Consider the following 14067-nt stretch of genomic DNA (forward strand, 5'->3'; position numbering starts at 1 on the left):
GTTAGCCTGTGAAACTTGTACTGAAGAAACATTTTTACTAAATGAGTCATCTAAACTAGACATGAGCACAGTCAGACTCAATATTTATTTAAGAAGAAAAAAAAGAGCCTAGGTGTGCCGGCTAATCTTGTGTTGGCTTACTTGTGGGTCTGTGATCACTGTTATCAGGCAGCTGTACTCCCATGCTTTGTAAAAGGTTGGACGCAGGTCCTGCCAGTCCAGCTTGGGAACTATAGGATTCCAGTATATTTGAAACCAGGTTCAGGTCTACATCCACTGGTGTCATAACAGATCCTCCTGCACCAGAATCTTCCTCATCCGAATTATTATTGGTAGTCTGGGATAGAGATTCCTTATTTATAGAGAGAAAACAAAATCATGGGATAACAGGCCATTAGGGTAGATGGTAGTTAAAATAAAAACTAAGCAACGATGTAAAACTAAATTCTAAATTAAACAGGAAATTTCTTATCCTTAATGATAGAATAATAAAAATGAAGTCTAAAAAACTTCACAATTTAACACACATATTAGAATTTGGTTCCAAAGATTATAACACACTTCTTTCTAGGAAAAGCTTTTGTAAATTGGATTTTTTCCCTATTTTGAAATAGCCCAAGGGAGATAACCAGGGTTAAGGAGACATATTTATAGCTTGCCTAAGAGTTTAAGAGATCTGCAAAAAGGAACACTAAAAAAAAAAAAATCTAATTTTTTAGATTAAAAAAAAACTAGATTTCCTTTTTTTCCCCCAATGAAAAAACTTAAAGTAAAAACCTGAGGCTCTGTGGAGTCCAACCACAAAGATTCCAAACTGTTACTTGAGCCTCTGGTTTCACAGGTTAGGGAAAGGATTTGAAAGATTGTAGCTTGATTTACAGACCTGAGTATCTTGTCTATTCAAAGTGCAGTCCATGAATCAGTAGCATGTGTGTTGCTTGGGAGCTTGTTAGACACATAAGATCTCAGGCTTCAGCCCAGATCTACTTAACTACAGTCTACATTTTATTTTCTATATTTTACTTTACTTCACTTTTACTTAGATCTTTAAATGGCTCATATGCATACTAATATTTTAGAAACACTGCTTTAGAGAAGTTTAACATGGTTTCTTGATTTCTGTTAGGTTTGGGCAATATTGGAAATGACTTTAGTTTAAATGTGGTTTAGATGATCAAAGCAAGATGAAGAATGTTGAGATAAGGGCCACATTATGTATTTTTCTGTTGTCTCATTTAGTTCTATATGAATTCTATGACAAGAATTACTAGTTCATGGATATAGTCAATGGATGGCTGAGCTGGATTTCAAGCCCTAATCCCTCAAATTTGAGAGTCCACTCTATTTCATGTGTCTATTAGGTCCAGGTTAGACACTGCTGGTATAAAAACTAGGATAAAAAAAATTAGTGGAAGCTGAATTCTTTATTTGGAATTGAGAAAACACAAAACACACTATTAAGACTTGAAAATTATTTGGATATTTAAGATCCTTTCTGTTTTTAAACTCTGTGTAAACTGTTGGCAGTAGAAAGCAACTACAAACTAGTCTGACCACATCGCATGACTTTTTATTTTAAATCCTAATGGATAACATAGAATAAGTAATATAATTAAACTATATTTAGGAGAGCAAAATTAATAATCCTTTATCTTATTAGTTAGGGAAATATTAGCAATCTTACATTCTTATTTATTTCAAATTAAAAAAAAATCAAAATCATCACCAAAAAAGGATCACAAATAAAAAAAAAAAAAGAAAAGAAAATGAAAACTAAGATAAAATATAATTTCAGCTCTCCTTCATAACAGTAAGATATTTAGACAGAGGGAGAGGTTAAACACACACATACCATTTGCTTCTGGGTGGTGAAACTTTTGCCAATGCTGGTATATGCCAATTCCCGGTCCATCTGGGCCATGTATGACTTGAGATTATTAAGAGTACCTTTTACAGATGCTTCTTCCCCAGCCGCCTCTGTTTTAAGATCCAAGTCATCATCACTATCTAAACATTCAAAGTCTTCCTCATCCAGATCATCGGAGTCTGATTCATGAGGACTTGGCCCTACACAGACCCCAACACAGAAAGAGCCATATAGTAATTTTTTGAGTGATTATACCTCTCCAAAGAGTTAATTAAATATTATCTGCAGAAAAGGACCAATAAACAGAGGTAAATTACTTCATAAAAATCCCTTCTGGAAAATGGTACTGCAGGCAGATATTTCCAGAAAAGTATACAGGCTGAGCTGAAAAATTTAGCTTTTTTTAAATTATGAATTTGGTTACAAAAATTTTTTACTTAAAAAACTTAAAAGCTATAAAACACATGAATTATTTTGATATAAATTTCAAGCCACACAGAGTTATTAGTATCTCACATCTAATTCTCTTCCCAGAGTTAAGCATCCCTGGGTACCCAGGCCTTTATGCAGTTTTGTACATATGTATAAAAACATAATTTAAAAAAATAATTTTTTTTTTACATATTTATACATATTGAACAATGGTTTGCTTTTCTACTTATTTATGTCTTAGAAGTCCTTCTTTGTGAAAACATACAGATGGGCCTCATTTTTTCTTAAGATCGCACAATATTTAATATCACCATCTTAGCACATATGTGTCTTTTTCATAGAGAAAATTCCTGGAAGTGAAATTTCTATGTCAAAGGTTATAAACTCTCTAGAGTACCAAAATGCCCTGTAAAAAAAAATCCTACACTTCCACACTCATGGTTTGACAGTGCTCATTTCTTCAACTCTTTTTTTTTTTTTTCTTTTAATTTTTATTTATTTATGATAGTCATACCACAGAGAGAGAGAGAGAGAGGCAGAGACACAGGCAGAGGGAGAAGCAGGCTCCATGCACCGGGAGCCCGACGTGGGATTCGATCCCGGATCTCCAGGATCGCGCCCTGGGCCAAAGGCAGGCGCCGAACCACTGCGCCACCCAGGGATCCCCATTTCTTCAACTCTTGAGAAAACTCAGTATTGTGAATATTTTAAATCTTTGCCAATATAATAGGCAAAAAAATAAGTTCTTATTTTGCATTGTGTATTTACTTATTAGAAACAGTTAACTATTCTCCAATATTTATTTGTCTATATTTCTTCTTCAAGGCATTGCTTATTTATATTCTTTGTTTTTGTTTTTGTTTTAAATTGGGCTATTTAGGGATGCCTGGGTGGCTCAGGGGTTGAGCATTTGCCTTTGGCTCAGGGTGTAATCCCAGGGTCCTGGGATCGGGTCCCACATCGGGTTCCCCTTCGGGGGGGTCTTGCTTCTCCCTCTGCCTGCGTCTCTGCCTCTCTCTGTGTCGCTCATGAAATAAATACATAAAATCTTTTAAAAAATTGGGCTATTTGTCTTTTTATTATTAGTGTTAAGTACAGTAAGTTTAAAAGAGAAAAAACAGTATAACATGGAACCCAAGGCAAAACCATATCTAGCCACAGCATTCACTCACTCAACAAATATTCAATGAGCAGCTAGTATGTTAGGCACTGAGCTAAGCATCCTCTGCAAAATCATTCAACTGGGCAGAAGTTTATGATTGAAAGCAATTCAAAATCATGAGGCAAAAGCAAATACTCTGACTTCAAGAGATCCAATGCTCCAGTGCTCTAGCAACAGCTTTGCTATTTACCATTTCAAAATGAAAATAAACATCACAATGTAACTTACCTAAAATTTTGTCAAAATAATTAAGAAAAGAATCTGCATCAAAAGTGATTGGAGCCTCAGAAGGTTCTCTGTAAGATTAAAGGAAAAAATCATTTATCTTGAATACAACTCTCTGGCACTTTTTTTTTTTTTTTAAGGCAGTGCCATTCTTAGGAACACTACCATAGATATGATCTCAAAATAAGTGGAGCAAGAAAAACTGTAGTTTAAATGGTCTTGCAAAGCAAAAGAAATGGGAAAGACTGATAAATAAAAGTAAAAATTTCACTTTGTTTATGCATATTTAACTTATGCTGATTCAGGGACCTACCCACCCTGCACTTCCCACAAGATACACACACACACACACACACACACACACACACACACACACATACACACACACACACCATCAGCAGGCGAAATCACATATCTGAGTTAATTTTAAGAAAGTCTATTTGTTTAAGAACTAAACTTTTAAAAGTAAGAACATACTTTCTCTTATCTCTGCTTTTTCTTTTTTTAAAAGCTGGCTCCACACTGAGTGTGGAGGCTTGAACTCACAACCCTGAGATCAAGACCTGAGCTGAAATAGAGTTGGACACTTGGGCAGCCTGGGTGGCTCAGTGGTTTAGCGCCGCCTTTAGTCCTGGAGACCCGGGATCAACTCCCACGTCGGGCTCCCTACATGGAGCCTGCTTCTTCCTCTGCCTGTGTCTCTGCCTCTCTCTCTCTCTCTCTGTGTGTGTGTCTCATGAATAAATAAATTAAAATCTTTATTAAAAAAAAAAAAGAGTTGGACACTTAACTGATTGAGCCACCCAGGCGTCCCCTTACCCAATCTCTTTTCTTAAAGAGAGAATACAGAATATAAATTTTAATCTTATGAGGCTCAAGAGCATCAACACGAATAAAGATATATTTGCTGTTTAAGTGACAATTCCATCTACCTTACTTTTCTATTACTTGCCAAATGTAACTTCCCATTTCTTCTGTTATTATTTCTTCTCTGATGAGCTCTTTAATCTCCCTCTTTTGAATATGAAACTTCCAATCTGCTTGTGGGGTGGGAGATTGGAAGTGTGGATTTGCTGAGAGCTAGATGTTAGGAGTCCGTAAGATTCTGAGTAAAAGTTTAAAGAGTAAAATGTACGATTTCCTTGCACAGCTCTGGGATGGAAGCTTTTAGATCTGTTGAGTAGTCTGACTTACTTTAAGAATTGCAAAGAATCAGGCTATTAGAAATACAACTCCAGATAACTCATCATGGTATTAGGCACCAAAAGAAGAAACACAGAAGTACAAATCATTTACTGAAAAGAAAAATAAAAGAGTGGAAATGGCAATGACTAGATGACTTCAACACCTGCATTCTAGCTACTTAGATATTTATATTCTAACACAAATTACCGAGGCAGCTCTGCTCCTTTGTGGGTTGAGACTTTGGATATGAAAGCTTTCATACTTTCTGAGACTTGATTTAAGTCATAGTTCTGTTCTTCCTTCTTGGAAGTGGGCTCTGCTTCTTTTTTGCCAGCAACTTCCTGCAGTAGTTGGTCCAGTTGATCTGGTGAGAGATCCAACCACTGGTCATCTGAAAAAGAAGAAAACATGATGCTGCCATACCAAATTCGCATGTCAAGTATTCTCAGAGAAGTGCCCTGTAGACTTAGTGGAATATTTTCATTTTCCCTAATCCTAACTCTATCCTGGTCCATCACTTACCATCTTCTGGGGGAAGATTAGCTTCTTCCTTCTTAAGCTCTTCTATATCAAATGGCATGGTCTGTAATAAGGTTAAGATTTCTTCACCTGGGCTCATAGCAAGACAGCTATAAAAAAAAAAAAAAGACATAGGGATTTTTTCATAAGACAGTGCTGAATAATAGTCACAAAAAAATAGTATTTTAAGGCTGGGAGGAATTATCTAATTAATTTGTTTTTAAACAATTGTTTTAGGTTACAGACCCCTTTTTCTCAAATAAAATTTTACCAGGAACTCTAAAATATAAAAAGAGCTCAAAGAAAACCGCTTTGTACAGCAAAGGAAATCATCAAACTGAAAAGGTAACCTACTGAATGGGAGAAAATGTTTGCAAAATCATACATCTGATGAAGGGTTAATATCCAAAATATATAAAGAACTCACACAACTCGATAGTAAAAAACAATCTGATTTAAAAATGGGCAGAGGGGGCAGCCCCGGTGGCTCAGTGGTTTAGCGCCGCCTGCAGCCCAGGGTGTGATCCTGGAGACCCTGGATCGAGTCCCACGTCAGGCTCCCTGCATGAAGCCTGCTTCTCCCTCTGCCTGTGTCTCTGCCTCTCTCTGTCTCCTCTCTGTGTATTCTCATGAATAAATAAAATCTTAAAAAAAAAATAAAAAATAAAAAAAATAAAAATGGGCAGAGGACCTGAATAAATATTTTTCCAAAGATGTACAAATGGTCAACAGGTACATGAAAAGGCACTCAACATCACTAATTATCAGGAAATACAGATCAAAATCACAATGAGATACGACCTCACTTCACACCAGTCAGAATGGCTATTACCAAAAAGATAAGCGAGTTGGTAAGGATGTGGAGAAAAGGGAATCCTCATGCACTGTTGGTGGGAATGTAAATTGGTGCAACCGCTATGAAAAACAGTATGGAGGTTTCTTAAAAAATTAAAAATAGAATTACCATACGATCCAGCAATTCTGCTTTTGGGTATATATTAAAGGAAATGAAAAAGGAATATTGAAGAGATACCTGCAATTCCCTTTACTGCAGCATTACTCACAACAGCTAAGATACTGAAAACCACCTCGTGAGTGTTTATCAATGGTTGACTGGATAAAGGAGATGTGCTATATTAAATAAAAGGTAATATTATCTAGAGAAATACGTATGTGAAAGAAGGAAATACTGTTATTTGTGAAATGGATTGAACTTGAGGGCATTATGCTAATGGAATAAACCAAATAGAGAATGATAAATACCACATGGTATCACACATATGTGGAATCTCAAAAATAAAATAAAGCTCATAGAGACAGTAGAAAAGTAGTTGAGAGGGACTAAGGAGTGAGGAAAATAAGGAGAGGTTGGTAAAAAGGTACAAAGTTTCTAAATACCTCTAAGGATCTAATTTAAAGCATGGTGACTATAGTTGATAACACTGTATCATATAATTGAAATCTGCTCAGAGAGTAGAACTTAAATGTTCTCATTGCCCACCATAAAGATAAATATGAGAGGTGATGGAACTGCCAATTAACTAGATCCCTCCATGTGTACATATATCAAGTCACCATGATGTACACTTTAAATATTTTATGATTTTGTTCCTCAATTATATCTCAATAAAACTGAAAAAGAAAAACTGCTAAGACTGAAATGGAGTATGGAGGTTCAGAGATGTATCCACCAGTTACATGTATCCATGTAACCTTTGGTTCTGCAGGAGGCCATATGGAACACCAGTCATAGAGCTGGACCAAATGCTGTGAAGAGTCACAGGAGAAAGTAATTAATCATATTAATTACAGAAAAGTTTAAAAAAAATGATAAAGACCATGGAAGTAGTTGAGTTAGGCCTTAAAGAATGGGGTAGGGGCTGCCTGGGTGACTCTGTCAGTTAAGCAACCAACTCTTTTTTTTTTTTTTTTTTTTTTTAAGATTTTATTTATTTATTCACGAGAGACACACACAGAGAGGCAGAGACACAGGCAGAGGGAGAAGCAGGCTCCATGCCGAGAGCCCGATGCGGAACTCGATCCCGGGACTCCAGGATCACACCCTGGGCCAAAGGCAGGCGCTAAACCGCTGAGCCACCTAGGCGTCCCAAGTGTCCAAACTCTTGATTTCAGCTCAGGTTATGATCTGTGTCATGAGATTGAGCCCTGCACTCAGTGGGGAGTCAGCTTGAGATTCTCTCTCCCTCTCCCTCTACCCCTCCCCCTGCTCACACACCCTCTCCCTTTCTCTTTAAGTAAATAAATCTTAAAAAACAAACAAACAAAAAGAACGGGGAAGATTTTGACAAATAAGACAGGGTAGAAGAACTTCAGGCAAAGGGGGAAATGAGCATCTGTAATAAAAGCAAAGAAGTACAGAGTGTGTTCACAAAGCAAATGTTCAGTTTGGCATAAGCATGGAGGATGAGCTGAACAGATGGACTGGGATGAGAGCACAGTGAGCCTGAAATGGCTAAGTTTGGACTCAATGAAATAAGCCGTGGGTGATCACTGATGGCTTCTTTTTTATTTTTAATTTTTGTTTTAAGAGATTTAAATAATATAGACAAGTCCAAAAGACACAGAAAAAAAAAGATTATATAACAAATGATCATATCCCTACTACCTAGAATTATATTGTTATACTTACTTCTAGTCTAAAGGTATGACTGATTACCCTTATATATTTAGCATAAAAAATTAAACAAATGATATATATGACTATAGTTACAGCTAATATTTTTCCTTTGATAACCAACACTATCAGTTCTAATCCATTTCATTACTGCCCAGAGGTGACTGCTCTTGCAAATATCCTTCTGGTCCATTGAGTGCACACACATGTATTTATGTTGTGTTTGCTGTTTGTTCTCTTTCTCTGGAATTTTATTCCTTCAGATACCTGTACGCCTCATTCCCTCACTTCATTTATATCCCTTCTCAAACAGAATCTCAGACATCATAGTGGCACCTGGGTGGCTCAGTTGGGTAAGGGACGGACTCTTGGTCTTAGCTCAGGTCATGATCTCAGCGTCATGAAGCTGAGCCTCACATCAGGCTCCACACTCAGCAGAGTCTGCTTATGGATTCTCTCTCTTCCTCTCCCCCTCTTTCCTTTTGTGCTCTCTAAATCAATCAATCAATCAATCAATCAATCAATCTTTAGAATAGCAGCCTGTTCATCCCTCTCCTCATATACTGTTTTTACTTCAAAGCACTTATCACCATCTAACATCTATTGTCTTTCTCCTATACTAGCATATAAGCTTCATAAGGCAGGGAGACTCCCGGTTCACCTGTTATATCCCCAGTGCCTGGAATTGGGGAGATACATACATAAGAGATACTCAACAAATATTTGTTGAATGAATGGATATATACATATCCATAAATAACATATGGCATTTTGTGTACTAAACATTTTTATATGTATAACATCCATACTCTACATATTTACAACTTGCTTTTTTCACTCAACATCATGTTTTCAAAATCTATTTATTTAGATCAGTGGTTTTCAACTGGGGATAATTTTGCTCCCAGAGGACATCTGGCAATGTCTGGTGATATTTTTGGTTGTCACAATTGGAGGTGGTGTGGAGTGCTACTGGCATTTACTGGGTAGAAGTGAGGGATGTTGCTAAATATCCTATAATGCACAGAACAGTTCTCCACAACAAAGAATTATCTGATCCAAAATGTCAACAGTGCCAAGGTTGAGAAATCCTGGATTAGATTTACGTACATTTAGCTAATCTCTGGTTAACTAATGGATAGTAGTCCATCATACAAATACATTGCAATTCATTTATCTACTATCGATGGATACTTACGTTGTTCAATTTTTCATTGTTACAATCTCTAATAATTTTTAGGAAAGGGATTAAAGATGTTTGAAGATATATTTCAGGCATATTCTCCTGGCTCTAATGGTTGCTTTGGAAGAGAAGAGTCATTAGAGGTTAGGAAACAAGTGTAGGTATTGCCATAATTCAAGAAGTAAGAAAAAAAAAAAAAGAAAAAGAAGTAATTAGAGTAAGTGGGTGGTAAAAAAAGAAAAATGCAAGATACAACATGATAATAAAAAGGATCAAGGGACTGGATACAAGGAGAGCCAGGGAGTCTAGGTGACAAGAAGTGGGAAACAGTCTATGATATTAATCCAGGTACTTAAAAAACAACAATAACAACACTGGGAATTCAAGAATAGGTTTTGGTGGGAGATGTGAGTTTGGTTTTAAACTGTTGAGAAGTTTTCCTTGTTTGAGGAATGGGAGTCTCTTTTGCAACACTATTTAAAATGCTGGCCATGTAAGTTACTTATAATTCTTTCTCCAGTAGTAAAAATGTGGTAAGTTATGATACATCAATTTGCTGAAATGTTGTGGAGCTCTTTAAAATTATGCTTATAAAGACCTTTTAATGTCATGGGGAAAAGTAAGATTATAATGAGTAAAAATTAGGGACAGAACACAAATTTTTATATAGTATAAAAATGTTTTAAAAATAACTAGATGGATATGGGGGGGCAGAATCCTGGAAGGCAATAGATAAAAATGGTAATAGTGGTTGACTCTCTGGTATAAATTTTTTCCTTATTACATCTTTCTGTATTTGCTATAATGAATGAATGTGCTACTTTTATAACAACAAACGTCATTATTTTAAAAAAGCTACCCAGCCACCAATCTATCTTGTTTTGTGCAAGCCCTAACTAATATATGAGTCTGTCTAATTTCTTAACATTTCTTTAACCCAGGTCTGTAAGGTAACTTCTCCATAGGCAGAGTGGCCCTTTCAGGCAGATGGGAATCGTCTGGGGGAGATTCTTCTAACCATGAGGGGCCACCTATTTTACTCCCCTCTCTTTCCCATGTTTTCTGAAATGATACCCTAAGAATGAATTCTCTTTTTATCACCAATTACTGCCATAAAACTGATGGGAATGGGACAAAGGCATACACAGACACTCCTGAAAGAAAGGACTGCTGTAAAGTCATTATTATCTCATAGACAACTGAGGCTAGAGTTCTCTCAGTATCAACTTTGCTTCATCAGTCCTCAAAGAACATAAATAAGTGACGTCTGAGACATAAGCAAAATGACTGGAGGTCAAGACCAGTAAGTTTTACTTGGAAAAAAAAAATAGCCCAATAACAAAATGAAAAACACACACAACTTGGGACCTTTTAAATGTAATACATACAAAACTATTCTTTCATGTTATTCAATAGCTTTGAGTATCTCATTCAATTTTGCTAACATCAATTGCATTTTTTTCAATATTCAAAATGTGACCTTTGATTCCTGAGCTTAGTAGGACTGAAGCTTTCTACTAGAGCTCTATTTTTTTAATATTTTATTTATTTATTTATTTATTCATTCATTCATTCATTCATTCATGAGAGACCGAGAGAGAGAGAGAGAGAGAGAGAGAGAGAGGCAGAGACACAGGCAGAGGGAGAAACAGGCTCCACGCAGGGAGCACAACGTGGGACTCGATCCCGGGTCTCCAGGATCAGGCCCTGGGCTGAACACAGTGCTAAACTGCTGAGCCACCTGGGCTGCCCTAGAGCTCTATTTTTCCCTTGGCGCTGCCCGGTCAGGGGGGATAATGTGGACCTTATCCATTGTGATCTTCTTCTTTAAAGGTCCTATTTCCTTCAATTTTTGCCTTATTTTGTTGTTTTATTGTCTTCAAATAATTGTTCCTTATATTCTGTCCAGAGTTTATAATTACAATTAGCAAGGGGGTTAGTTGGATATGTTACTCCATCATTATAAGAATTCCACTTTGGGACACCTGGGTGGCTCAGCAGTTGAACATCTACTTTCTGCCCAGAGTCCGGAGATCAAGTCCCACATCAGGCTCCCCGCAGGCAGCCTGCTTCTCCCTCTGCCTATGTCTCTGCTTCTCTCTCTGTGTGCCTCTCATGAAAGATAAATAAAAATCTTAAAAAAAAAAAGAATTCCACTTAATGAAATTTTAAAGGGGTGCCATTTCCTCCCAACCTTATGCTCATTTCTTTCTTTTCCCAGAAAATGTATGGCAGGTCAGAATGAAATGTGATTTGAAAGCTGAATGTCTGCTTTATCCTATATTTCAGACCTACCTAAAAGTAGCTAGACACAGCCAAGGGCTCCTATAGGAATTATACATATGTTCAATATCAGACAGCCTAAGTTCAAATCCTGTATCTGTCACTTATTAGCTGTTTGACCTTTGGCAAACTACTTAATCTCTCTTGGCTTAGTTTCTCTAGCGTAAATAGAGAACGATAATAATTATACTTACTTTATAGGATTGTAAGAGTTAACAAATTAAAGTAGCCTACATAAAAATAAATAAAAAAACAAACAAACAAATAAATAAATAAAGTAGCCTACACTTTGTAAGTACCAGTAAATGTTAGCCATTAGATGATGATGATGACAGTAATAACAGGTGCCAAATCCAGTGATTTTTTTTTTTATTTTTTAGATTTTATTTATTCATGAGACACAGAGAGAGAGGCAATGACACAGGCAAAGAGAGAGAAGCAGGCTCCCTACAGGGAGCCCAATATGGGATGTGATCCCAGGACCCCAGGATCATGCCCTGAGCCAAAGGCAGACATTCAACTGCTGAGCCACCCAGGCGTCCCTCCAGTGATCTTCTGTAGCAACACCTACTCTCCCCCACTTCAGCCCTGATCCTTATCATTAACTCTTTAAATATGGCAACCGCAACTTCTGCAACTATCTTAAGAGTGAGGAACACCTTAACTTCTGGCAGGTTACCACTCTGCTGCCAGAGTTAGGTAGTGATAAACTCACCTTTCTGGCCGATTTACTGAGAGTTGGAAGTAGTTCTTTGCCATTTCTAGCCTTGCCTGGTACTGAGCAGAACCTTCTATCAGTCCCTTAAAAAAAAAAAAAAGATAAAAAGAAAAAAGGCCTTTCAGAACATTATTTACATGGCATCATTAAAATAATCTGCTCACCAGCAATTTTCAGGGAGGCAAGTGTGATATTGTTCAAGAATCATGAGGCTTAAGTCCAATCCCCGTTTTGTTATTAATGTACTTTTTTTGGGCAGTTTCTCCAAATAAGGGGACTAGGCTATATGCAGTAGTTCCTAATCCTTTCATATTAAGGACCTCTTTCCAATTTGGAAGATTTGCTATCATTTTCTAATATTTAATTAGTTATTAAGAAATAATTGATTAGTAATTAATTTATAAAACATAGTACAAATAGAACCAAAAATAGCATAATCCTACTTTATTTTTTTTAAAGATTTATTTATTTATTTATTCATGAGAGACACAGACTGAGAGAGAGAGGCAGAGACACAGGCAGAGGGAGAAGCAGGCTCCCCGCAGGAATCTGATGGGGGACTCGATCCCAGGATCACGACCTGAGCCGAAGGCAGGCGCCCAACCATCGAGTCACCCACGCATCCCAACAGAATCCTACTTTACCATTTCTGCTTTTCACATGTATGTTTCTTTTGGCATTCACACTTAAGGTTTTCTATTCTTTCATAAATAAACTATAATATCCTAAGCACTTTTCCATATTGCTAGTCTTTATATCTTCAAATTTTTAAAAAAATTTAATTCCAGGATAGTTAACAGTGTTGTATTAGTTTCAGGCGTACAATATAGTGATTCAACAATTCTATACATTACTCTGTGCTCATCACCAGAAGTGTATTCTTAATCCCCTTCATCTATTTCTTCATCCCCCTACCTCCCCTCTGGTAACTATCAGTTTATTCTCTGTAGCTAAGAGTCCATCTTTTGTCTCTTTTTGCTTTTGTTCATTTGGTTAGTTTGTTGAATTCCATGAGTAAAATCATATGGTATTTGACTTTCTCTGACTTATTTCACTTAGCATTATACCCTCTAGATCCATCCATGTTGTTGTAAATGGCAAGATTTCATTACTTTTGGGATCCCTGGGTGGCGCAGCGGTTTAGCGCCTGCCTTTGGCCCAGGGCGTGATCCTGGAGACCCGGGATCGAATCCCACGTCGGGCTCCTGGTGCATGGAGCCTGCTTCTCCTTCTGCCTATGTCTCTGCCTCTCTCTCTCTCTCTGTGTGACTATCATAAATAAATAAATAAACATTTAAAAAAAAAAAAAGATTTCATTACTTTTTATGGCTAAGTAATGTTCATATATATATATTTATCTCACATCTTCCATCTATTGACAGGACACTGGGTTGCTCCCCTTGGCTATAAATCATCTTGGTTATAAACAATGCTGCAATAAACACACTGCATGTATCCCTTTGAATTACTGTTTTCATTTTCTTTGGGTAAATACCTAGTAGTAGAATTATTGGATCATATAATAATTCTATTTTTAATTCTTTGAGAAACCTCCATATTGTTTTCCACAGTGGCTTTACCAGTTTGCATTCCCACCAATAGTGCACGAGGGTTCCTTTCTCTCCACAAACTCATCAACACTTGTTTCTTGTGTTTGGATTTAAGCCATTCTGACAGATGTGAGGTGGTATCTCATTGTGACCTTTGATTTGGATTTCTCTGAAGATAAGTAATGTTGAGCATCTTTTCATGTAGCTTTTGGCGTTCTGTATGTCTTCTTTGGAGAAATGCCTGTTCCTATATCACCATATTCTTTTTTTTAAAAAATGATTTTATATGTTTATTTGAGAGAATATGA

At 36.8% G+C, this 14067-nt stretch overlaps 1 protein-coding gene across 3 annotated transcripts in view; it reads right to left on the reverse strand.

The window, feature by feature from the left end:
- Positions 1-14067, reverse strand: part of ECD (ecdysoneless cell cycle regulator) — a 33969-nt gene that overhangs the window by 5160 nt on the left and 14742 nt on the right. For 2 of the 3 annotated variants that reach the window (XM_072823564.1, XM_072823566.1), the window contains exons 9-14: positions 12207-12292; positions 5394-5500; positions 5079-5262; positions 3690-3757; positions 1853-2067; positions 142-352 (exon numbers count right to left, since the gene is read on the reverse strand). In XM_072823564.1, the coding sequence (XP_072679665.1) occupies positions 142-352; positions 1853-2067; positions 3690-3757; positions 5079-5262; positions 5394-5500; positions 12207-12292 (871 nt within the window). Of the gene's footprint in view, positions 1-66; positions 353-1852; positions 2068-3689; positions 3758-5078; positions 5263-5393; positions 5501-12206; positions 12293-14067 lie in introns of those variants that run through there. The other variant, XM_072823565.1, reaches the window with a different exon arrangement.

This window comes from Canis lupus, chromosome 4 (genome assembly GCF_048164855.1).
Source record: "Canis lupus baileyi chromosome 4, mCanLup2.hap1, whole genome shotgun sequence".
Taxonomy (NCBI): domain Eukaryota; kingdom Metazoa; phylum Chordata; class Mammalia; order Carnivora; family Canidae; genus Canis; species Canis lupus.